This window comes from Triticum aestivum, chromosome 2B, assembly GCF_018294505.1.
Source record: "Triticum aestivum cultivar Chinese Spring chromosome 2B, IWGSC CS RefSeq v2.1, whole genome shotgun sequence".
Classification (NCBI taxonomy): Eukaryota; Viridiplantae; Streptophyta; class Magnoliopsida; order Poales; family Poaceae; genus Triticum; species Triticum aestivum.
The window spans coordinates 501,351,510-501,376,310 of NC_057798.1; the positions used below are offsets into that span (position 1 = coordinate 501,351,510).

At 45.8% G+C, this 24,801-nt stretch overlaps 1 protein-coding gene across 1 annotated transcript; it reads right to left on the bottom strand.

Annotated features, from left to right (window-relative positions):
* Positions 1-1,875: 1,875 nt before the first annotated feature.
* On the bottom strand, positions 1,876-10,465 carry LOC123045696 (CRM-domain containing factor CFM2, chloroplastic). The gene is made up of 13 exons (XM_044468845.1): positions 9,820-10,465; positions 8,506-9,310; positions 8,285-8,415; positions 4,710-5,030; positions 4,454-4,607; positions 3,580-3,872; positions 3,434-3,493; positions 3,238-3,348; positions 3,025-3,141; positions 2,818-2,922; positions 2,515-2,740; positions 2,301-2,431; positions 1,876-2,217 (listed from the first exon to the last, which is right to left on the bottom strand). The coding sequence occupies exons 1-13, from the start codon at positions 10,429-10,431 to the stop codon at positions 2,026-2,028; spliced, it is 3,258 nt and encodes a 1,085-aa protein (XP_044324780.1). The 5' UTR covers positions 10,432-10,465; the 3' UTR covers positions 1,876-2,025.
* Positions 10,466-24,801: the final 14,336 nt, after the last annotated feature.

Genomic DNA, 24,801 nt, shown 5'->3' on the forward strand with positions numbered 1-24,801 from the left:
TGCAGGCTTGGACAAAAGGCGCGGCTTTGTCCTCTTGCAGCGCTAAAGCTGGATTTTGTAAGGTTGGAAAGGCGAAAGCCGTGCTCTATTTTCTTGTTTTTCCAGTCCCGGCACTGTTTTTCTGTTGGGAAAAGGAGCCAGTACTGCCGTGATTCGCGTAAAGAAGAAGAGATACGGGTGTGCAGATGCACCGCGGTACGAGCTCACGGTAGCGTATGAGCATATCCATGTCGTCTGTCCCTTCTTGCTGTTGCGGATAAAAGGATGCTGTCCGCATCGAGAGACTGCCGACCCACCAATATAGTACTCCCATTTAATAGTTTTGGCAGTTTAAATTTAAACTGCCGAAACGTCTTACATTTATTTACTACTAGAGGCGAGTGAACTTATCAAAGTATTGATAGTAATAAGAGGGACCAAACAATTATACCTCATAAGAGCTTATTTCGATATCAACCTGACTCCTTGATCTATCCCAACAATATGTTTTTGGTTCCACGGTAGAATTCTTTTTTGCGCTAGCGTAACGTTTCACGTGCCCCAACAAAGTCATCGTGCTAACGGCCGCATAGGACCGGTGCATCAGAGCAACAACCATTGTTGATGAAGAGAGTTGTAGATTGAAAGGAGCAAACCTTAACACATGAACGAAGACTAGATTCAACCAAATTCACCAAAGACCAACATCGACCGAATCCCACGAGATTCGACGGAAGCACACCTCCACACGTCATTTGTCCGTGCTAAATGGACCAACACGAAGGGGATCGAACGTGGAAGGTATTATTACTACCGAAGGACATCTCCCCCCACATAGCCTCAACTTAACAAGAATGAAAGCATATTTTATCCCGCAAGCAAGGCCCAGGGGTCCTCCACACCTCCCCGACCCAAAGGCCATCAGAGGCATGGTGGGCCGACGGCACCGCTGACGAGAGGATGAGGAAATCGCCTGGAAGACTTTTTAAAGGGAGGGGGTGGGGGTTGTTCTTTATATATCTCATAGCGAAGCATCAATGTAATACAAACATGATGAGCATACACCCGATCTCTGTACAACTAAAGTGCACACAACCAACATACAAAGGATTAAGCCCTAAAAGGGCAAAATCATGCAAGATCAAGATCAAAATGTGGTGAGAGATATCTTTGATTTATCGATCCAATCTACAGGCGCCTCCTAACTACTCGAGTCGGCTTAGTTCAAGTCTGAAAATATTAGATTCTGCATCTCTTAATTAAGAGAAGACAAAAAAAAATTCACTTCTCTACCTTAGTATTGTCCTACGTGGCACTTTTAAAATAACACAATTGCGCACGACCTAATACATCACTGCACTTTAGTCCTATCCTTTCAAAAAGAGACGTGACTAGCAAAATGTGGAATTTGTAACCATTTCAATAACGTGCCAGCCTGATACACGGCCAATCAGTTGATTCAGGACGATGGTTTTACCTAACAGACTAGTAGTAGCTTCAACATTAGCCCGTGAACCGAATGACCGGCGACCAAATAAAGTCTAGTACAATCAGAGACAGCATCTATCTGAATCCAATATCAGAAGTCGCTTCTAATCTAATTCACAACCTGCGGAGGACACAAGAAGTGGTCAGGCATCCGGGCCGGGCAATCTGTCAACAGGGCTCGGTGTCGGTAGTGCCGACAAATCAGCAAACAGATCATTGCCTTTTGTCGCGGCATCGTCGTGCCTGTGTACTGTGGCATCAGTGAAGGTCTTTTTCAACAGCACAAATGATGGGGGGGGGGGGGGGGGGTTTGCTCAGCCACTCGCATTTTTGCTTGATTCCAGCAGATGGCACCAGCAGTTTCAATTTTCTGTCGGATTCTGACTGCTGAGAGTTTCCGAGATCTGATTTTGGTTAATGGCGAAGTTCATTCAAAAGGCTTCTCAGACGTACAAGATTTACAGGTAGGAGGATGAGAATACACTGAATCAATGTTCGTCTGTATTTCCACAACATAGGAGGATCATCTTCAAAAGTAGGAGGTCGTCCAGGATCCAGCTATTGTGATTCACCTGGGTGCAGTCCACATTCTAATCTAATGGCTTCAAGGAGCTGTGGTGATATCACCTCCTTTTCCCCCTCATTTGTTCTATCTTCCCTGGAACTTGTCTGGGTCACGTCCGCTCCCCAGCCTCTGTACAAAATCACTTTGTTTGGTTCTCGCGACACGAGAACCGATCCTGTCGCCTCCTGTTTATCCATTGACCAGCGAAGAAGCTCAGTTTAATTTAGAGTGCCTCGGATCTAGCAATACTCTGTTTCAGATTACAAACCTCTAGTTCTGATATCAGCTGTTGAACTGGAGTTCCATCTGCTCGGTTCTTGATATTCACAATAGCAAGAGGATGCTTTTTGAAGTGCGTCCGTATTGTTTTTGCTACTCCGGTGATGACATTATTCCTCCCTGCGACAGGAACCAGATGCTATGCTCAGCATAGTAATTTGAAAGTTCGGTAGACAATGTAGGAAATAAGACTAAGAAGATACCAATGGCAAGTACTGGCCGTTTCTTCATTTGCAGAGCTTGCTTCCTTAGCACAAGTCTCTCCCGATTTGATAGAGGTGTAGCTTTGGAAGGCAAGTGAGGAGTATGTTTCTGGTCCAATATTAGCTCATCCAGTGCCTGGGAAGGGCTAAGGGTTTTGAAGACTTTGGAATCCTCTTCACTACCACTGTCTGAATGGCATGCTACAGGAAAGCTCAGCGTATTTTGCTGCAAAAGCAATTCATCAGAATCAGCAGGGAACAAAAGAAAGACATCCAGTGGGTAGGCAGCACTAACAAACTCACATATTCGATCAGATTATCTGATGAAGCTGTACTTGAACTCCCATTCAGGCATGGCCTCGAAGCCTCAGAGGAATCATCTTTAAGCTCGTTCAAACATAACTTCTTCTGCAAATACGTTGTGCAGTATCCTCATTAGTTCACCATAGTTCATTGAAAAATCATCAAACTACAAAGTAGAGTTTTTGATAAGGAAGAGTGACTATAAACCTGTGTATCATCTAAAGGAACTCCAGACCTGGTTGTATTCAAGGTTCTATTTGTTCCACCTGAACTGCACTCTTCGCCCTCTGGCTCAAAACACTCAGGAGCAACTTCAGGCACTTCCTTGACCATGCATATTTACGTAAACATATATTCAGGCACATGATGGAATATACCACTAGGCTGCAGTAGAACTACATGCAAGTTAAAAATGTTTACTTTGCTTGTCTCCCCTAATGTTCCAGAGTTGTCACAGAGATCATGCATGCCTTTGTTTTCATGGCCTGGGTTCATCTGATCAGACAAAGCCACTGGATGACCCTCCATTTGCTAAAAGTATTGTATTCTAGTTAGCAAAGAAGCTCACATCATTCAACAAAAAAATATAAAAGTTAACCGTTGAACTAAAACTCACCATCTGGCCCCTCAAGTAGTCGATGTTCTTTGATAGATTAAGCACGTGAAGCTTCAAGGACTAAATAAACAAGGGAATACTTATATCAGGATCCAAAAAATAACCTCACGAAAAGTCCATCACAAACAAATGCATTTAAGTTTCACCTTGTGGCGCTGAAGCTCTACAGAACGCTTCAGAGCATCTTTTTTATTCAACAAAGATTTTGGCCTCAGAGCTGACGGCCTCTGGTAGTTCTTCCCTCGATACATTATAATTGCATGTCCTTTGCTCACTCTCTCCACTGCCACCAAAATACCACCACTCTCAGCTTCTAGTGTTCGAGCAGCATATGTAACATCTTCCGTGCTGTGTTCTTTACATATAATCTTGACAAGTTCTCGATACTTCCAATGAAGGTGCATATTTTCAATTGTTCCATCAAAAACTCCTCTCCTTCCTGCAAGTCAATAGATACAATGATATTAGAAGAAATAATAAAAATGTAAGATAGAAATGGAAGAGGATTTTTTATAGGAACCACACCCTAGCTACCTAGTTCATACCTTTTTTAAATGACCCCAGCAAACAGCATGCTGTATAGTCATTCACATTCTGCTAGGGACTAGGATTTCATATTTTGTGTTGACAGACAAGTACTGCACAGTATTTATTATCATTACCGCAGGTTGTGCAAGTTGAATAAGGGATATTGTTAATTTCTTTTAATGTGGGTGTGACATGGATCATTGTGATGGTATACTTACAAAAACAATGGAGGTATAAGATGGTAGAGAATGAGAAGCATCTCCAGATGGATTGCATCAGATGACAGAACAAGCTCAAATTTGGGCACTTCAAGCAACATAAAATCACAGGATTCACCCGTTTAACATGAGAACTGCAACCCTATGATACTTGTAGGAAAATATTACACATATCTTTTCAATCTAGTTTCATACAAAATAATTCAATAACCTAGTTAGGTATTGCTCAGAACATACGTGCGCAGTGTAATGGAAGGTTGAGAAGAATAATCACCTAGCAGCAGAAATGGCTTCATCTGCAAACCAACTTTCCTCAACATGTACCTCTCCTCTTCTGAGATTGTCTCTCTTGTTTCAGCTTTTGAAGGCCGAGATGCCTTTTCTAGCTCCTCAAGAAGTTTTTCAGCCTTCTTTTTCTCTGCTATAGCCTGGACATATGTTTATATGTATTATGTGGTGGGATCTTAAAAATAATATAAGGACATCAAAATTACAAAAAGTCAGCAACAGGTAAATTTAAATAAAAATACCTGAGATAATCTGGTTTCCATGTTCTGGGCAACTGTATTTAGAGATTCAGTTCTATATTCTATAACAGAAGTTTCACCTTCATGTTTTTCTTCATGACATTCATGCCCGTGTACGGAGGCATCGTTTGCCATCTCCAGTTCAGAAGCATCTTGAGTAGGTATGCTTTCTTCAATTTCAGGCTTGGGCTTGTTGATCATGGAATTGTCGTGCTTTCTGCGTTTTTCTATTGCAAGAGAGACAGCTGGGGGTAGGAAATCTTTTCCTCTGTATAGTACAATTGACTCATTGTCCCTTGATAAAAGGGTCCCACCAGTCAAGTCCTGGAAGATTAAGAATGTAACAGGTGTAATTTACCTTTCTGGTCTGAAATGAAGATTATAGCGAGTAGTGTCTTGTGATGTCAATTCAGGAGTATTGTAGAGAAAAGTAAAGCTAGAAGGTCTTCACAGGTTTACTTCTACTGACAGGTTTACTTCTACTTTCCGACTCCGATAACATAGTGTTGAAGTTAGATGATGGTTTCTGGGGAAAAAAAAGTTAGATGATGGTGTTGTTTTTTCGCTTTTTTAACTATACAAGGTCATGTGTGCTATAGTTCATGAGTAATAGCTGAGTTGTAATTAACTCATGTACAGATGTACTCTCTACCTGTCAATAGAACATGTTGCTAGGTCAAACCATCAAACTCTTAGACCATGGATTACATTGTTTCTTCAGATCTTTGGATTAAACTCTTTCTGCCTTTTTTATGTTCCTAGGTCAAACCAGGAAAGCATGCTCAAGTGTTAGTTGTGAACTACATGCATGCAACATTTAGTTCTAACAGCTAGTTTCAACGGGTGGAAAAAACAGCAATGAGCACCCCGCTCTTCAATAGTTTGATGTCCACAATGAGCACCAGAAACTCGGAGATAAAGTATGTTTGCCTTACGTCTGATCTCACATATATCAAAGTGACGAGCAGACAACTGGTGACTAATGTTTGCCACTCAAGCACAACTAATAACTAATTAGGTGGGTTTATTTGTGGATTTTCTGGGACTTGATCCCACAAACTCGTGGTAACTTGTCTGCTAACCTCTTAAGTTGATTACGATGATAATCAACTGCATCCCCTGGAAGAAAAATAATGTGCCATAAACATGAACTAGCTAAGTTTCCAGAGTGGAGAAACAGTTATGCTTCAGCACATATGAGCCCTAGGCTGCAGTAGTTTAACTTAAAAAATGAAAGACTGCAGGGGAGGCCCTGACAGCAAGTTTATTAGAATGAGTTTTACAACTTGTGTACAGTATGTACAGAGCACCACTAGGGTTAGGCTATACGGAAACATGCATGTACAGGGAGACTAAAACAGCGAGTCGATCCAGGTTAGAGGGGGAGACCTAGCCTCCTCTTTGAGCCTATACTTGCAACTGGATGTCCTACATGAAGTTGCTCTTCCAAACAGCGAATCTAAGATGGATCTGGTCAAAACAATTATTGTTCCTTTGCTTCCAGATGTACCAGGTCCCGTAATTGTGACTTTGAAGAAAAAAGGCTGGGAGAAAGTGATGTGGACAGCTAGGATCATCTGCTCTGTATCGTCGCAGGAGGCCAATGGATGTTCAGAAAATGCCAGCAGGCCTTGCTGAAAGGACAATTGAAGAACAGGTGATCGCAAGTTTCCAGAGCACCAAGCCAGCGGATCACGCATGAGGAGCTCATAATGCCAGTGTAGTTTCTTCAGACTAGCATATCTCAGGTTTGAGCCAGTCATGAAGGAAGAGCCAAACAAAGGCCTTGGGCTTGGTAGTCATTTGCAGCGGCAAAATCATTTAAAGATACTGGGACTTGTAAATCTCTAAAGCGCCAGGAATATAATTTGAAGATTAAATACAGAGAGCCAATAGAGAGAGTAATGAACCTTCCAAAAGTAAGTCACATTGTGTCTAAGGAAGCTTGCATCAGATAAAAAAATATATTCTAGTTCTAAGGAATGTAAAATTAGGCTGAAATGTTCGGTTTTGCTTGCTAAAAAAATCCAATAGTACAATGGAGGCAAATAATTCCATTTGAAGATGGGCATACTTTCTTTGCCTCATGCTTTGAAGATGGGCATACTTTCTTTGCCTCATGCTGTGGCTGAAATGTTCGGTTTTGCTTGCTACAAAATCCAATTGTACAAGTTGGAGGCAAATAATTCCATTTGAACATGTGTATACTTTCTTTGCCTCATGCTGTGACTAGCCTTTTGCAGGAGTATGATGATGTGTTACATGTGTACCGCCAGGCTCCCGCATTCAGGGGAATTGAACATCAGATTGACCTAATTCCGGCTGCCTCCTTGCTCAACCGTGCACCATATAGGACCAATCCCTAGGAGATTGGTCAGGTCAGCTTGGCTTTTACCCGCAAAAAAAAAGGTCAGCTTGGCTTTGGCAAGGCTGGTTCAGCAATTGCTTGGCTCATCGGTCCTCTCACCCGGAAGCCTTGATCGTGAGGCTCACCTCCACAGATTGAAGGTATCTATCTCATCGAAAGGTCGCACCACTCTACTGCTATATCAAGGGGTGGGGGTGGGGGATCAAGGATATTCACAGCTTGCTTGGCCTCTGGAAGTTAAGAAGACAGTGTTTAACAAATGAGCATACCAGGAAAAAAGGAGTGTAGCCTGGCAAAGTGATCTCTGGGGATTGGCACAGCCCAAGGGATCATGCCAGAAGGATATACTGTCATCTATCACGATCTGGCAGTTGATGATTCGTTCGAACTTGCCACACAGACTGAAAACATCCCGCCACCAGAACAATCCCGCATGGGCACGAGGAAGGACGCTATTGTTGTTACAGTACTGCCAAACCATGTTAAGTACTAACCAGTGAATATTATTGTAAAAATTGAGAAACAATTTTGAGCATGAGGGCCTTGTTGTGAACAATGAGATTTGTGACACCCTGCCCCCATTGCCTTTAAGCTTGCACACACCATGTTCCAGGCAGCAAGGAATTTCCTATGTGTCTGCCCCATAGGAAGTGAGTCAGTAAAGTTTAATATTTTCTTTTACACCTTCAGGTAACTAGAGCATATCCATATAGTAGGTAGGCAGAGAACTAAGAACAAATTCAACCAGTTGGATTTTAACATCAGGGCATATAAAGCTAGAGCAGGAGCAACACGACACTCGATATGGTCCATCATGGTCTTACATATCAGGGCAAGTAAGAACCAGGGGAAGACCAAGATATGGTCCATAATAAGAGAGAAGTCTTAAATTTCTTTTCGCGAGTGACATCCAAAAAAACAAAGGAGGTGAACCAGCAGAAGATTGATTTAATCAACTTAATCTTTATTCAAAGGTCCAAGCTAGACAATCTTTGACGGTTTGACCTTTCATGACACCGCATTGGTTGGCATGGGTGATATCAAGGATGCGTACAACTTCAATCTGATGGAACACGGATAAACACATTATATCTCCAAAATTGTTGAGCCAAAGACATTTCACTAGGTCTACAACGTCACCAACTACGGTTTTACCACAAAAAGGCGTACTAGAGAATATAAAATGCAATGTACAATTACACCTACCTACCTTTAATTCCTCAGAGACGAGCTCACTATCAATGCAGTATGGACCTCTCTTCATCGCAATCTTCGCCACCTCACACCTTTCCCATAACTTGATCATGGATGCAGCCAATCCTTGAAGGTTACTGCTTCTTCCTAGACAGTGGAAACTAGAAAAGTTAATTACGGGTGGTCCTCATCAACTTAATCCAAGATGGTAGAAAATAGAAAATTCCCGAACATTACCAAGTGCATAGTGGTAGGGCAAAGGACGAGCTAGCCTCCTAAGGATAGTCATTTCTCTATCTGTTAGCTTGGGTGGGACACCTGAAGGAAGAAGACGGAAAGGCCTACGGAATCCAGGAACGATAGCTGGCAACAAATCAGCATCCACTGGAAGGGGATCATACCCCCACCATTCAGAAAACCGTGGACCCAGCCCATCTAATAATTTGTCATCGTCCTTCGCAAGCTTGACCTCCCCGGGCAACTGTAATCGGAACTTATTTGGAGAACCAACACCGGTAACTAAGGTAGACCTAGCTAAAGGTCTGACCACACTAGGAGGATTTACATTAGTGCCTATATGAAATCTTGCATGCTGTTTGTTTGCAGCTCCACTATTAATTTTCACTGCTGATCTACCCTCCTGTGTATCAACAACAGGCACTTTAGAGGATATCATGGGATAATTTGCATCTTCCTTTCTGGCCACGCTCTGCCCCACAGATAATATGTCATGATTCTCATGTTCCTCTCCTATACTCGTCTGTTCTCCATATACTATGGCAACATTTTCGACAGCCTCATCTTCATAATGAATACTATCTTCTGTATGATTCTTACCATCCACTTCACTACTACATTGTTCCACAGATAAAAAACCAAGATCTTCATCATCATCATCAGAACTGCTCTGCTCTGATGATTCATCCTTGAGACAATCATCAATCTTTTGCTGGTCATGGAAGTAAGGATATTTATAGTTGGTTCCTCTATACAATATGATGGTGCTTCCAGATCTCCAAATAACCAAGCCTCCAGTTTTCCTCTATCAAGCAAAACACACAGAGCATGAAAAAATGCAAGTCGGATAACATTGAGATGAAAATAGTTGGGTCCAACTATATACCAGCATTTTTCTTGTTACAAACTTTTTTTTGTTAAATGGATTAGAATTCAAATTCAAATGTATAGTGAAGCAATAACTATGTGCATGCTAATCCACTCATAGGTTAATTTATTTCAAGCACGCAAGATATGCAAATTTACATCCTGACCATATGACTACAAAGTTATGGGAGCAGCATTTCGTCCTGTCATTCTTCACATTTCAGATTTCACATCAAGAGTGTGAAATCATCTACTGTATACACACAGCATCTTATCAACTTATTCTATCAGTGTCGAAAAGTCAAATACTAACATTAAGAGGCATTCAACATCCAAAGACAATGCATGCTCACATAAACTGAATACTGATACGCCACCTGTGCACAAGCAGCAACGAGCAAGCCTGAATTGGGAACGCATAGCAAGGTTCCACAGGGCGGTGCTCACCTCGAGGACCTCGTGGGTGCGCCTCATGTTCATGGCGGAGATGTCATCGCACCTGATCTTCACGAGCTCCGCGTTGCGCCATCGCTCGTGTATCCCGTTCACGATCCCCTCTGTGACGCCGGGCTTCCCCACCTTGAGCCTCTTACGCAGCCGGATGCCGACCCCCTGCAGCCGCCGCAGCTCGTCCCGCGGCAGCGTAAGCTCCGCCGCGGACGGCGGCGTCGGTGCCGCTGCCGCATCCCTCCCCCGCCTCTGTCTGCGCCGCGCTGCGTCTGCCTCGCCGTCGCCAGTGGCCCAGCTAGGGTCTAGCGTGGAGCCGACGCGGTGGCGAGGAAGCTGGGCCGGGGTGGGCACGAAAATCTCCCCGGGGGACGGGGCGTCAGCGCTCGGGGCCGGGGCTGGAATGGGGGGCTCCGGGGAGGTCTCGAGGTATCCGAGGCTGCGGAGCTTGTCGGAGATGCGGCGGAGCGCGGACTTGGCGAGGAGCTCCGGCTCTGAGGAAGGCGAGGCGCGGACGGGAGGGAGGCGGGGGTGAGGGTGGCGGGCTCTGGAAGTGGCGACGGGGAGGGAGAGGATGAGAGGGGAGGGATGGGGGGAGAATTGGAGGAGCATTTGGGCGGGGTGGGGTGGGAACCGAGGGAGAAAGAGGGGTTTAAGCCGCGAGCTGGAGGATAAGGCGTTGGGAGGTGATAGACGAAGAATATGACGATCCAAGCTTTCGAATTTTGATAGGTCTGACCTCTCCGCTCCTTTGATTCAAATAAATCTTGATTTTTGGAGGATTAGAATTCTTAAGATTAATTTTTCGACACTGGTTGTTTGATTCGGATGACAAAATTTTATAGTAGGATTTTTTTAAGACATTTCATGAGAAACCTAACATCCACCGTAAACATTTTCTATAGTTTTCTGTTTTTCTTGTGGCATCAACCACTCTCTGGTATCCTGTAAGATTTGGGTGAACATACCACTTCAATCGTATTTTTTTTCTATTTCTGCATTTTGAAATTCTTGTGAACGAAAAAGGCTCCTAAATTTGAAACATTCACTAAACGAAAATAAGTTAGGTACATCTCATTGACATAAGCAATAGTGTGTTGATAAGTGGATATTTGAAATGAAGGCCGACCCCATCGACAAGGTGACAAGTGGGGTTGGTTCAACAAAGAGAGCGGCCACAATAGCGCTTTGACGGCTAGTTCTGACGATGGTATAAGTGGATATTTGAAATGAAGGCCGACCCCATCGACAAGGTGACAAGTGGGATTGGTTCAACAAAGAGAGCGTCTACAACAGCGCTTTGACGGCTAGTTTTGACGATGGTAATGGTCGTTCATTTGTCCAGAATCTTAATATAATCTTTATTATGTTTATGATGTTTTGGGCTTTATACTTCCGGTGAGTTCTTATAATAATTTAGTTTTTCTGGAAAAAAGAGTCCATGCCCTCATGCTTTGGAATGAACATCAAATTTAATAAAAAAGGTACAAGAAAATAAATAAATTTATACTCCCTCCATTCCACAATGTAATGCGCCCGCGCTTTCCGAGATTCAAGTTTGACCATAAATTTAACCAACAAGACCGACTGCGGCGGAAGCAAAAATTATACCACTGAACTCGTATTTTCGATATGAATTCGGTGATATAATTTTTACTCCCACCGCAGTCGGTCTCTTTGGTTAAATTTATGGTCAAATTTAGATCGCTAAAAGCGTGCGCACTACATTGTGGAATTGAGGGAGTACATGTTTAATGTCTTATACATACATGTGAATCTTCCTGTAGAAATGATACATGTTGTGATATGAGGAGAAAGAAGTTCTAGAAAGACTAATTTTTAAAGTATTTTAGAACATATATTTTCTTACCCGGCTTAAATTATACTAAGTTCGTTCCAAAATATAAGGTGTATTAGTTTTTCAAAAAACAAATAATCAAGTTTTCTAAAACAGTATCAATATCTATTATACCAAAATTGTATCATTAGATCCATCATGAAAAGCATTTTCATATTTTATTTACTTTGTATCGTAGATGTTGTTATTTTATTCTCTATTGTTAGTCAAGTATACATAAGCTTAACTTGCATGAAAACTGATGCACCTTGTAGTTGTAAAACCTTAAGATGTTAAAAGTAAAAATAAAGTTTGACTTGGGACATCCCTCTCATTACCTCTCTCTTTCATGAGCCCACTGCTTTTACCGAAAAAGGGTTGCCCCCCGCTTTATATTATAAAGCAACGACCACACGATACAAATGCTGGGGCCACAGCACACGCAAGCCCAAAAAAACAAAAAAAGGAACTGAAGAGAAAATAATGCCAACAACAGCGGATCAACGAAAACGATGAGGACCCGCAACCGCCGCGCCCACCGGAAAATACCACCACACTCCTAGCATTCTGGACCACCGCATACCAAACAACACCCTCAAGAAGGATCGCGACAATGACGACGCTGTTGCCCGGACATGTCCTAGGGTTTCCCCCAGTACGCGAGGGGTGAGGTGGAAGGGGTATGCCCGACGCCCTTCAGGAAGGCACGGCGGCGCCCACGAGCGTCACCGCGTCGGTGCCGGCCTGGCCGACAAGGATTTCTCCCGACCACCAACCAGCCACGACCCCAGACAATCCATCCCGCGCCACCAGACACACCGCCCACCAACTTGCGCCACCACGGTCGAGCAGTCTCCATCGCCGTCTCACCATGGCAAACGAAATGGGACCGACGGAAACAAGACGACGCAACCGGGAACCAGGAGCGGCAACATCAGCAGCCTCGCGGGAGGGGACATCCTCCACCGCCCCCGGCGGGATCCGGCCGGACGCAGCACAGGGGCAAACCGGGCCACCCCTGGCCCAGCCGAGCCCGAAACGGGCTCGCGAAGCCCCCGTCGCCGCGCTGCAGAACGTGAGCCACCGTCGCCACCACCCCCCGCACGAGTCACGCCCCCGACCCGCCAGAGACGCCGCAAGCAGACCAGGCCAGGCCCGCCTAGACCCAGATCGAGCCCAAAAAGGCCTAGATCTGGGCCGGGAAGGCCCGCTGCTAGCCACCGCGTCGCCCCGCCGCCAAGCGGCCGCGCCACCGCCCGCACGCCACCCAGCACTGCGCCGCTGAGGGAGCTGCACCGCCGCCGGATCCATTATCGCCGAGGAGCACCCCCATCGGCCGCCGTCCGCCCGAGCCGAGGCGCCAAGCGGGGGGGAAAGGCCGGGGCCGCCGCCGCCGGCACCACGCGGGCAAGGCCCGGTGGCCCAGGCCGACAGCGGCGGAAGGGGAGGAGGGGGAGGGGGCTGGGAGGGGCGACGAGAGCCCCCGGTCGCCCCGCTCGGGGAGGCGACGCGGGGGGAGGAGGGGGAGGATGTCGTTCAGACTTAAGAGTTAGGAGCCAGCCCACTGCTTTCAGTATTATTCAAATCCAGATTATCTACTCTAACGGCCGTGATATTTTGAATTGGGACCTCACTCCAAATGGTAAGTGCAGCTAAAAAAGTACTTACAACCTCTGCTCATAGGATATTCAAAGTCAGCAAAACAATCAACCCAGATAATTACCCACACTAGTGAGACATGTTCTCCAGCAGGTACGGAATCAGAAAGCTCATGTCGCCAAGAGTACGAACTTTTGCTTGGAGACTCCTCGGGAAAGCCCTGCCTGTTGTATGAGAGTTGGACATTTATCAGTTCACATCGCGTCTGAATGTTGCAGGTGCAACCATCAGGAGGATGAACGTCATTTGTTTATAAATTGTGCTTTTGCCAGAGCTGCGTGGTTTGGCCGTCCTTAGAACATTATAAATGACAAACTTACTGCTAATTACCACACCACACAACATATCATTCCAACTTTGTTAAACATTAACCAACTTCATGCTTCTATTCATAATATTTTCAATTTTATTTGGTGCATTTGGAAGTCAAGAAACGAAGTCCTTTTTGCTAGGAAGAATGGATTGCCTCATCAGGTCCATCATGTCGCCGTAGCCAATGTTGAATGTCAAGCGCTATAGGAGGGGCGAAATGATAATAAGCAATAGATTGTGTCCACTCTTCCTTCACAGCTTGCTGATATTTTCTTGTTGCAAAGAAATACCATCAAAAGTGACCTCATTGTGGGCCAAAAATCTACTTATATGTTGCATTCAACTCTGCAAAAACCCCAGGGCCGCAGCCCAATGCAAAAGCTACAAGAATAGGACTTTTCATATTTATCCCCAAAGGGGAGTCAAGCATACAAATTCAAATTCAAGCCTCTCTACCTCCCACAAATTCTCCCGTCCAAGCAGGAGCAGCATGCCTCCTCCTAGCAGAAGCAACAACTAATCTTCTTCAAGTCGGTCGACCCTCATTCCTTGAAATAATCTCGCATTGGCGAAGGCGGCATCAATAAGGAATGTGATTTAGATAAGATTCACAGGGCCATCAAACAACCTCTAGCATATTTTCTTCGCCAGCTCCGAAGGTCACATCCATACGTGTTCCACCTTCCTAGGACTTTGAATGGCATTGCCCACAATGTTGATCACGGGAGCGGATGTGGGCCACGCAAGTGCGGGGACACCGAGTCCCGCGCGCGCTTTTTTATTTTTGGCTTCCGATTTTCAAACCTTCTATATCTTTTGAAAGAACAATCCAAATTAAGTTATGCTTTCATATCCGTATTTCTTGTGGCGGGGGCTTTCAAATAAGATCAAATTTGAATATGCTTTAACGAATTTTGAAAATAATGTTAAGTTTCTATCTTGAAACTTAGTACGAGCGACCGATAAAAACACGATTTTTGTGCCTACAAACGACAAAAATGTCTTCAAAATTTATTTACGAAACTTGGTAAGAGCTGTTGGAAATATGAGCAATTTACCAAATGATTTTATTAACGGAAATACTTGATAAAACATCATAGAGATGAAGCATGTCATGTAATCTAGCAGAGTTGTAAGTGCATCTAGTGCCCCTTAGTGATTTTGGTGTATTGAAGACTTATAGGTTAAGGGACTAATATGTTTGTGAGTGTACACAGGCTCTATAAGTCAATGAGGAGTTTGATATTTACAGTGAAAGTCGGCCCCTAAAAATGAATGTCTTCGACTGAAGACTTTGGTTCTCCTGAAGACTTTGAAAGTGAAGAAATTGGTGTGACCTTGAAGACTTGGATATTCATGCGAGGAATCTGAAGCGTGAAGACTTTTGTTTTCGTAGTTTCATTTTCTCTTTCTTAAGTCATAGGAAACACCATACTGTTAAAGGGGGTCGAGGTAATACTAGGAAACTGATCTCCAAGTGATGCTCATCTCAAAATCCTACCTACCCAATCCTTCGAGTGAAGCTATTGGAAATCTCATATCAGTTCAGTTAATTTCTTCAGTGACAGAGACGCAGATCTTCTGGTTTCTGAGGAATTTGTTCTGACTGAGGAGTTAGGAATTCGCCAGTGTGAATTGCCTACACTGTGAGGAACATGATAGCCCTGAGGAATTCGAACCTCAAATCCGACCGTGTTGTGCCACACGCGAGCTGCCCAAAATATCTTCCCACCTAACGGTCATATCATTCAAGGGCATTTATGTCTTATCATGTCGGGCTACTCCCTAGGCTATAAACAGCCCCCCTCTACAACCACTAGCTGGTTGGCAGCTCCGAGAAAAACTGACAATTGTCATTTGAGAGCATCCCATCCTCCGAGGACTTTGAGCGAAAATCATCAAGTGAGGAAAACCCAAATCCCAAACCCAAACCTAGAAACCCCAAAATGATTGAGCATCACTGAAGAGATTGTTCCTGTGTGGAACCGACGCTTGTTACCTTTGAGGATTGTGTATCCTCCAGACGGTTAGGCGTCATGGTCTGAGCATCCAAGAGGAATTGTGGATTGCCGAGTGACCAAGTCTGTGAAGGTTTGGAAGTCACCTGTGAAGACTTACCACTATTGTTGGGTGAGGTCTGTGTGATCTTAGCTTAAGGAGAATACGGTGAGGACTGTGTGTCCGGGACTGTGTGTCCTCGAGTTTAAATACTCAACCACTCCAACCAGACGTACAACTATCACAGCAGTTGGAACTGGTCTACCAAATCATTATCTTCACCAAGCCTACTGGTTCTATTTCCACAACCCTCTCATTTTCTCAGTTATGTGTTGATGAACCTGATTATTACTGTTTGAAGACTTTGACTGAAGATTTTCTCTAATTCCTCAATCATATTTCTTCAGTCAATTTGTCTTCGTCCTGCTTATCTTGTGTTTACGCTTTCTGTACTATGTGTTCTGTATTTCATTTCATCATGATGACTATGATGTTGCTCTATTATGCTTATACCTGAGTACTTATTCCGCTGCAAGTAGTTCTTTGCTTAGGAATTTTCTCACCCTGAAATTCCTCAATGAAGAATTCATAAAAATCGCCTATTCACCCCCCTCTAGTCGACATAACGCACTTTCAATTGGTATCAGAGCAAGGTACTCCCTTGTTATGTGTGATTTTGGTTTAACTGCCTGGAGTTTTAGTTATGTCGACTGCAGGAATGAAGAAAGTAACATGCCCCATCTTTGATGGTCATGAGTATCCCAAGTGGAATGTCATGATGAAGAAGCGACTCATGGCGATGAACATCAAACTGTGAACCGTCACTGAGATTGGTCTCACCGATCTCTGCAAGATGGCGGAGGCTGATGATATTCGCAAGTACACTCTACTCAACCTCACGGCGAAGGATGTCACCTACTCCTGTTTGTCCCAAAATCAGTTCAGGAACATCATGCATCTCAACCATGCGAAGCTTATCTGGGACCGACTCTCTAAAGTATATGAAGGTCATCGTACTCGTCATGATCCTTGGTTTGAGGATTTCAAGGAATCACTCAAGGAGATGACTTTCGCACCTGAATCATCATCCACTGCACCATGCCTTATGGCAAAGGGTGCCAAGGTAACTGAATGCTACCTCTCTGAATCTAGTGATGATGAATCGGGTGATGAATTTGGACCCAGCTATGTCAAACTTGCTTCCCTTGCCACTAAACAACAAAGAGCTCTTGAAAAAGTTCAAAACATGCTAGATGAAAGCGATGATATGTTGGGTGAGGAATTGGATCAAACTAAGGCTTTAACTGATAGTTTGCAAAAACTTCAGTCTAAGTTTGACAACCTTCAAAATCATCATAACACTCTCTTAACTGATCATGGGAAGTTTTCTTATGAATTTTTCAGAGAAAACAAGATCTTGAGAAGTTAAAAGCAAGTTATGAAGATCTTTAGAAGGAAAACGATTCATTGCTTGCTCAACAGATCAATTCCACTCAGGAAGAATTTATTCCATCATGTCTAAAATGCATTGAGCGTGAATCTGCTAATTCATCACCTGAATGTACAAATGCTTCTATTGTTGCAAATTCTTCAACTGTCTCTGTGGTCACAAATTCCTCATCTGAGGATACCACATGTATCATTGACGATAATGCAGGGCTGAAGGAATTGTATGTGACAGGCATTTACAAAAACCTCCAAGGGCATCAGACTCTATGTGATGTGCTCAAAAAGCAGATCTTGAACAGGAACCCTAGGAAAGAGGGTATTGCCTTTGAGAGGAAACTCAATGCTGATGGGACCTACTAGAAACCTGAGCAGTATCCCAAATCCTCATGGGTTGCTGCTGTCGATGTCAAAATCGGCGGATCTCGGGTAGGGGGTCTCGAACTGTGAGTCTAAGGCTAATGGTAACAGGAGACTGGGGACACAATGTTTACCCAGGTTCGGGCCCTCTCGATGGAGGTAATACCCTACTTCCTGCTTGATTGATCTTGATGATATGAGTATTACAAGAGTTGATCTACCACGAGATCGTAGAGGCTAAACCCTAGAAGCTAGCCTATGATTATGATTGTTGTTGTCCTACGGACTAAACCCTTCGGTTTATATAGACACCGGAGGGGGCTAGGGTTACACGGAGTCAGTTATAGAGAAGGAGATCTATCATCCGAATCGCCAAGCTTGCCTTCCACGCAAAGGAGAGTCCCATCCGGACACGGGACGAAGTCTTCAATCTTGTATCTTCATAGTCCAATAGTCCGGCCAAAGTATATAGTCCAGCTGTCCGGATACCCCCTTATCCAGGACTCCCTCAGTAGCCCCCAAACCAGGCTTCAATGACGATGAGTTCGGCACGCAGATTGTCTTCGGCATTGCAAGGCGGGTTCTTCTCCAAATCCAGAGTACCTGTCGTAGCGAACAGTGTCCAGCCTCCCATTATTGTTGTACTCCTTGGCCTCCGTGCTTCAATAATGGCCATCTCCACGTGTTGAGCGAATACAAGGAGCCGGGGCATTTTTACATTTGCCACCCTGACCCTGTAAGCGAACCGTCTATTTGAAGAGACGGGGATCCTCAGATCCAAATCCCACCATCTTCTCCCAAGCAAGCATTCAACAGAGTGCGTCCGGAAAAATCCATTCCATCATGGCCGGTCGTCGCAGCTCCTCTTCTTGCTCCCGTAGCTCTGCACCGGGTGACTGGAAAAAGTGTTCTGTCCCCCACAGCCGTTTAGTAGAGTTGCAGACCCAAGGGTTTCTTCCACCTGCCTACATGGTCCCCATTCGAGCCGGACTAGCCACCTATAATGGCGGGGAGCAAGCGGAGAATTTTCCAAACCCATCTAGAGGGGAGCGGATATGCCTTATCCCATATTTGCTGAGAGGACTCCGGTTTCCAATCCATCCATTCCTCTGTGGGCTCCTGGAGTTCTACGGCCTCCAACTGCATAACTTCACTCATGCCTCCATACTGCATATCGCAGGGTTCGTCGCCTTTTGCGAGCTATTCCTGGCCTGTGAAGCTCATTTCGGTTTATGGAAGAAGCTATTCTGCCTCGTACCTCACAATCACAAGGGATCTATATATCAAGTGGGCAGAACCAAAATATGGCGCGTCACCTAGGCCGGATACCTGTCCGGCACTCGAAAGAAGGCATCCGAAGACTAGCCTTCGGAGTGGTTTTATGTAGATGATGTTCCCCTTTTGGACCCAGCCCAGCCAGGCCTTCCTGAGTTCAACAACGCCCCGCTAAAGAAACACCAAAGTTGGCGCCCTCGGAGCCCCCAGGAGGAAGACGACAAAGAAGTCCTCTATCTGATGGGCATGATGCAGATACTGGCCCAATCAGGACTGACAATAATAGAAGTCATGTCAATATGCATAATGCGGGGGGTGCATCCACTTCAATATCGGGGGAAACCAATGTGGCACTTCAACGGAGAAGATGACGCCACCCGCTGCGGTCGTAAAGGTCCGGACTCCGCCACCGCGCTGGCGAGAATATTGTCTGATTTATACAAAGGGGAAGAAGAGGAGTTCCTTCGCATTAAGCCGCGGGATGGATTTTCCATGTACAACCCCCCAAGCTGGGTAAGCTGTCATTTTTCACTCGACTCCATTCACTCTTGTGACCTTTGTCACCAATCATTCATCCTGCTATTTTCAAAGCAGGAACTAAGAAGGGCTGTGGAAAAGTTCAACAGCCCACCTCTGCAGCCAGAGGATCCTGGCCGGGCTCTCGACCCTGAACTTGAAGAAGATCCGGATATATCTGTGGAGCTTGTCGACGGGACATTCTATCAAGCAAGCCGTGACGGTGCCTTGGTGGCCATCCTTGCCGATTATCCCGGGCTTCTCTCGGTGTCGAATGTAAGTAAAGCCGGAGCCCTAACTTCCGAATTATGTCGTGCCTTACACACACATGTTGTATTTTTACAGAAACGACCATCAGGACGCCGTGCCGAGCCCGCGGGGGCTTATCAGCAAAGGGCACCTGGGCCGGGCAGGCTTAAGAGGAAGGCGGTTAGGATTGAGACGCCGGGGTAGAGGTACAAATTAAACTTGCTCCATGATCATTTTTGCCGAAATGTGACAGTTTTCATTATGTCCTGGCAGAAAGAGCAGCCGCCGGACTATATCCGGAGACCCTGCCGACCACGCCTCAAGCAGCCGGATTCCTGAACCGGACTCATGGGTGGAGGCTGATGTGGAGGCAACGCCGAATTGCCCTCCCACATAGGACGCAGACAGGCTTTCCGCTAGAAACTCCGAAGTGGAGAGTACCATGAATCACCGGCGCAGACGGGCCGTACTCCGCAATGGTATTTTCTCCGAGGAGACTTTTAATGCCTTCAACTCCGGAGACGCATATATTCGCGCCGCTCAAGATGGACTTGCCAGAGCGACGGACCAGTATGCGAAGGATATACGAGTAAGAAAATTTGATAAGTATGTGTAGTAGTAGCCCCTGAGACTTGAAACAACTGGCACAGCTGATTTGAGGATCATTGTATGTATAGGTTCTTGTAGAGAAGAATACCCATTTATCTCAAGAGCTGGAGGAATGTAAGACCCAACTGAAGGTCGCTGTTGCCGAACAAGAGGAATCCAAAAAGGCCTCTTCTAGTAATATTTGCCTTGATAACAGAATTTGTAAGGATGTATACCAGTTATTTATTCGGCATGGTTTATAAATCTAACAAAAGATGTTGCAGACAATCCCGGAGAGAATCCGAAGATTGTGGAAGATAATGAGCCACATCTGCGAAGTTAGCTAAAGACGGTCGAGCGTGTGCTGACACATGCTATTCAAGAGAAAAATAATCTCCAAGATGCTAATATCCGACTGAGCATCGAATTAAAAGATGTTCGGGCTCAGCTCGCGGACTCCCTGAAGGAGAACATGAGGCTTCGACGTGGCATTTATAGTAAGTGCTTAAACAAACTATAGTACAGTTTGGCGAGGAAGCGTATTGACAGAGTTATGTCTGTAGGTATGCTGACAGCCTGTCCTGAAGAGGAGATGCCTGGATCCGCATGCGATATGCTGCAAGATCTTTCACAACTGCATGAACGAGCTCGGCAGGTGATGCAGGGTATTGCCCAGGCCTTGTGGCCATCCGCTTCCCTGCCAGGAGGCATGAGCGAGCTTGTGGAGATGCTCAAAGGAGCACGGTGGCGCTTCCGGTTATGGAAGATATCAGCCTGCCGACAAGGTGCGAGGAAAGCCTGGGCCATGGTGAAGACGTGATATGCCAAGGCTTACCCGAACCATATGGCCGAAGTCGGACCGGTGGGGTCAGATGGGCAAGAGATACCCGTAAGTCTGGTATATGACCAAGTAGCGTTAGCCACAAAGTATTCCCAACAGGATTGTAGGCTAGATAGCATGTTGGATGGTATAGAGAAAGAATATAGCTAGTCCAAGTGACTATGTAATTAAATGGACCTATGTAGTCCCTAGCGGGATTGAAAATCATTTTTCATGGCGGACCTTTTCGCTTCAGCCTCCAGACCCAATAGTCCGAAGTGTATCCGAATACCCACACAGTTATGAAAAACCGGGGTATGCATGGAAACCAGGCGTAGGGGTCATACGTGCTTGAACAGACAAGTACCCGATTAGTTATGTTATATTACATGGATAGTAAGAAACATCTTCCAGAGAGAATAGTTTCGTTAGGGGTTCCTTTCCCTGGGTGCGCATGCATCGATGTGCATGTCCGAGCTGCGAACAGAAGCGCAGGAAACAAAACATCTGGGGACTCACGTTGTAATAAACGAAAACATCTTTTGTTCACCGACCGAATATTCCCTTAAGAACGCTAGCTTTCGGCTTCACCCAGTCTGAGGTACACATCCGGCTGAACCGGCAGTAACAATCGCAGAGGTGCTCCCCTTATGCCCTAGCCGAATTAACGGGAACGTAGGGCATAAACACAAGAGCCAGGCAACCCAGCATGGCCAAAACTTAAGTCATATCGATGCATATAATGGTGAAGAAAAGGCACATATGGAAATAAAACGCATATGTGGCTGGCAGGGAGCCATTAAAGTAGTTACATTTAGCTTTCGTATAGGAAGCCCCCATGTATAGTGTGCACGCATAGTGCGGCCGGAGCGATCAGAGCATCCGTACAGTTTTTTAAGGCTGTATGTGAAAAGGAAAAGAGGGCAAGAAAGGAAGAAAGAGAACATAATTGAAGAAGCGGAGGTAAGGAGACGAACACTGAGTTCGGCACTAGGCGTAGAATCTTCGGAGTCTGGCCGCGTTCCATGGGTTCGGCTCGAGTCTGTTATCAGATGCATTGCACAGACGGTACGCTCCTCCAGTGAGAACTTTATCAATGATGAAGGGACCCTCCCACTTGGGTTTGAGCTTGTCCTTCTTCTTCTCGGGGAGGCGTAGAACTAGTTCGCCAATGTTATAAGTTTTGGCCCGTACTTCTCTGCTTTGATACCTTCGAGCCTGTTGCTGATAGAATGCGGAACGGGCTTTTGCGACGTCACGTTCCTCCTCCAAAGCATCTAAGTTGTCATGCCGATCTAGTTCAGCTTCCTTATCTTTGTACATGCGCACGTGAGGTGAGTCATCGATTATGTCGCAGGGTAGCACTGCTTCTGTGCCGTTCACCATAAAAAATGGTGTGTATCCGGTGGTACGATTCGGCATGGTCCGCAGCCCCCAGAGTATGGAGTCGAGCTCCTCGACCCAATGCGTGTCTGATTCCTTTCAGAATCGCACTAGTCTGGGTTTGATGCCGCTCATGATGAGACCATTTGCACGTTCGACTTGACCGTTTGTTTGGGGGTGATAGACAGAGGCGTAATCGAGCTTGATGCCCATGTTGCCACACCAAGTTTTCACCTCATCGGCTGTGAAATTTGAGCCATTGTCAGTGATGATGTTGTGGGGGACACCATAACGGTGTACGACCCCTGATATGAAGTCTAGCACTGGTCCGAATTCGGCCGTTTTAACTGGTTTGGCTTCTATCCATTTGGTGAACTTGTCCACCATGACCAATAAGTATCTTTTTCTTATGCCTTCCCCCTTTAAGAGGTCCGACCATGTCCAGCCCCCAGACTGCGAAGGGCCAAGTTTTGGGTATTGTTTGGAGAGCGGTAGGGGGCATATGGCTCTGATTGGCGAAGAGTTCGCAACCAACGCAATGTTGGGCAAGGTCCTGTGCATCTGCCCGGGCTGTCGGCCAGTAAAAACCTGTACGAAAGGCCTTGCTTACAAGTGCCCGAACTACAGTGTGGTGCCCGCCGAGTCTGGAATGGATTTCGGCTAAGAGCTGCCGCCCTTCCTCTTCGGAGATGCATCTTTGAGCACTCCGGTAGCGATTTTCTTGTAGAGCTCTCCTTCATGGACTTTGTAGGCCTTAGAACGTCGCACAATACAACGTGCCTCATTTTGGTCCTTAGGGAGCTCTTGACTATTTAGGTAGGCTAAGAAGGGCTCGGTCCACGGGGTGATGACAGCCATGATTTCATGGGCTGAAGGTGTTATTTCGGTGGCAGAGCCTCCGATTACGTCAGATGGTTCGGAATCTGGGGTTGTATTTGGAGCCGGACTAATATTGCCGGACTCCCCTTCCCATACCACGGATGACTTGAACAGCCTTTCCAAGAAGATATTAGGTGGGACGGGGTCGTGTTTAGCGCTGATGCGGGCGAGGATATCCGCCGCTTGATTATTTTCTCTGACCACATGGTGGAATTCGAGCCCCTCAAACCGAGCTGAAATTTTGAGGACGGCATTACGATAAGCCGCCATTTTCGGATCCTTGGCATCAAAGTCTCCATTTATCTGAGATATTGTGAGGTTCGAGTCCCCGCTTCGAGGCGTTGGATGCCCATGGAGACTGCCATCCGAAGACCATGCAACAGAGCCTCGTATTCGGCTACATTGTTGGAGTCTGTGTATAATACTTGGAGTACGTATTGGACCATGTCTCTGGTGGGGGATGTCAGGACAACACCTGCTCCCAATCCGGCTAGCATTTTAGAGCCGTTGAAGTGCATGATCCAATTGGAGTACGCGCCGTACTCTTTAGGAAGTTCGGCTTCTGTCCATTCGGCGACAAAGTCAGGCAATACTTGCGACTTAATGGCCCGTCATGGTTTGTATGTTATGTCGAACGGAAGGAGCTCGATATCCCATTTAGCAATTCGGCCCGTTGCGTCGCGGTTATTTATTATATCATTGAGTGGTACTTCGGAGGCCACCGTAATTGAACACTCTTGAAAGTAGTGTCGTAGCTTCCGGGATGCCATGAAGATCGCGTATGCTATCTTTTGATAGTGTGGGTACCGAGATTTGCATGGGGTGAGGACATTGGACACGTAATATACCGGCTTTTGGAGCGGGAACTTGTGTCCGTCTGCTTCTCGTTCGACGACGAGAACTGCGCTTACAACTTGGTGTGTTGCAGCTATGTATAATAGCATGGGTTCGCCAGTATTTGGCGCGGTCAGCACTGGGTTGGTGGCCAAGAGTGCCTTTATTTCTTCCAGTTCGGCCGTGGCCGCATCCGTCCACTCAAAGTGTTCGGTGCCTCGAAGAAGGCGATAAAGAGGTAGTGCCTTTTCTCCTAATCGGGAGATAAAGCGGCTTAAGGCAGCCACACATCCAGTTAGTTTCTGAATCTGCTTGAGGTCTGTTGGGATAGCCAACTGTGACAGAGCTCGGACTTTTGCCGGATTTGCTTCAATTCCTCTATTGGAAACGATGAAGCCGAGCAATTTCCCGGAGGGTACACCGAAGACACATTTCTCCGGGTTGAGCTTGATGTCATATGTTTGGAGGTTGTCGAACGTGAACCTCAAGTCATCTATTAAAGTTTCAACGTGTCTTGTTTTAATGACCACGTCGTCTACGTAAGCCTCTACTGTTTTGCCGATTTGTTTTTCCAGGCATGTCTGAATCATGCGTTGATAGGTTGCGCCGGTGTTTTTGAGCCCAAAAGGCATGGTGTTGAAACAGAAGGGGCCGTATGGCGTAATGAAGGCTGTTGCGACTTGGTCGGACTTCGCCATCTTGATTTGATGGTATCTGGAGTATGCGTCGAGGAAACACAATGAGTCGTGTCCAGCGGTGGCGTTGATGATTTGATCAATGCGGGGGAGGGGGAAGGGATCCTTGGGGCAAGCCTTATTGAGGTCCT

Coding starts and splice junctions, on each gene's coding strand:
- LOC123045696 (XM_044468845.1), bottom strand. CDS start 10,431: ATGCTCCTCCAATTCTCCCCCCATCCCTCCCCTCTCATCCTCTCCCTC. Junction 3,873..4,453: donor GAAGCCATTTCTGCTGCTAG/GTGATTATTCTT, acceptor ATTGACTTGCAG/GAAGGAGAGGAGTTTTTGAT. Junction 2,741..2,817: donor CAGATAATCTGATCGAATAT/GTGAGTTTGTTA, acceptor TTGCTTTTGCAG/CAAAATACGCTGAGCTTTCC.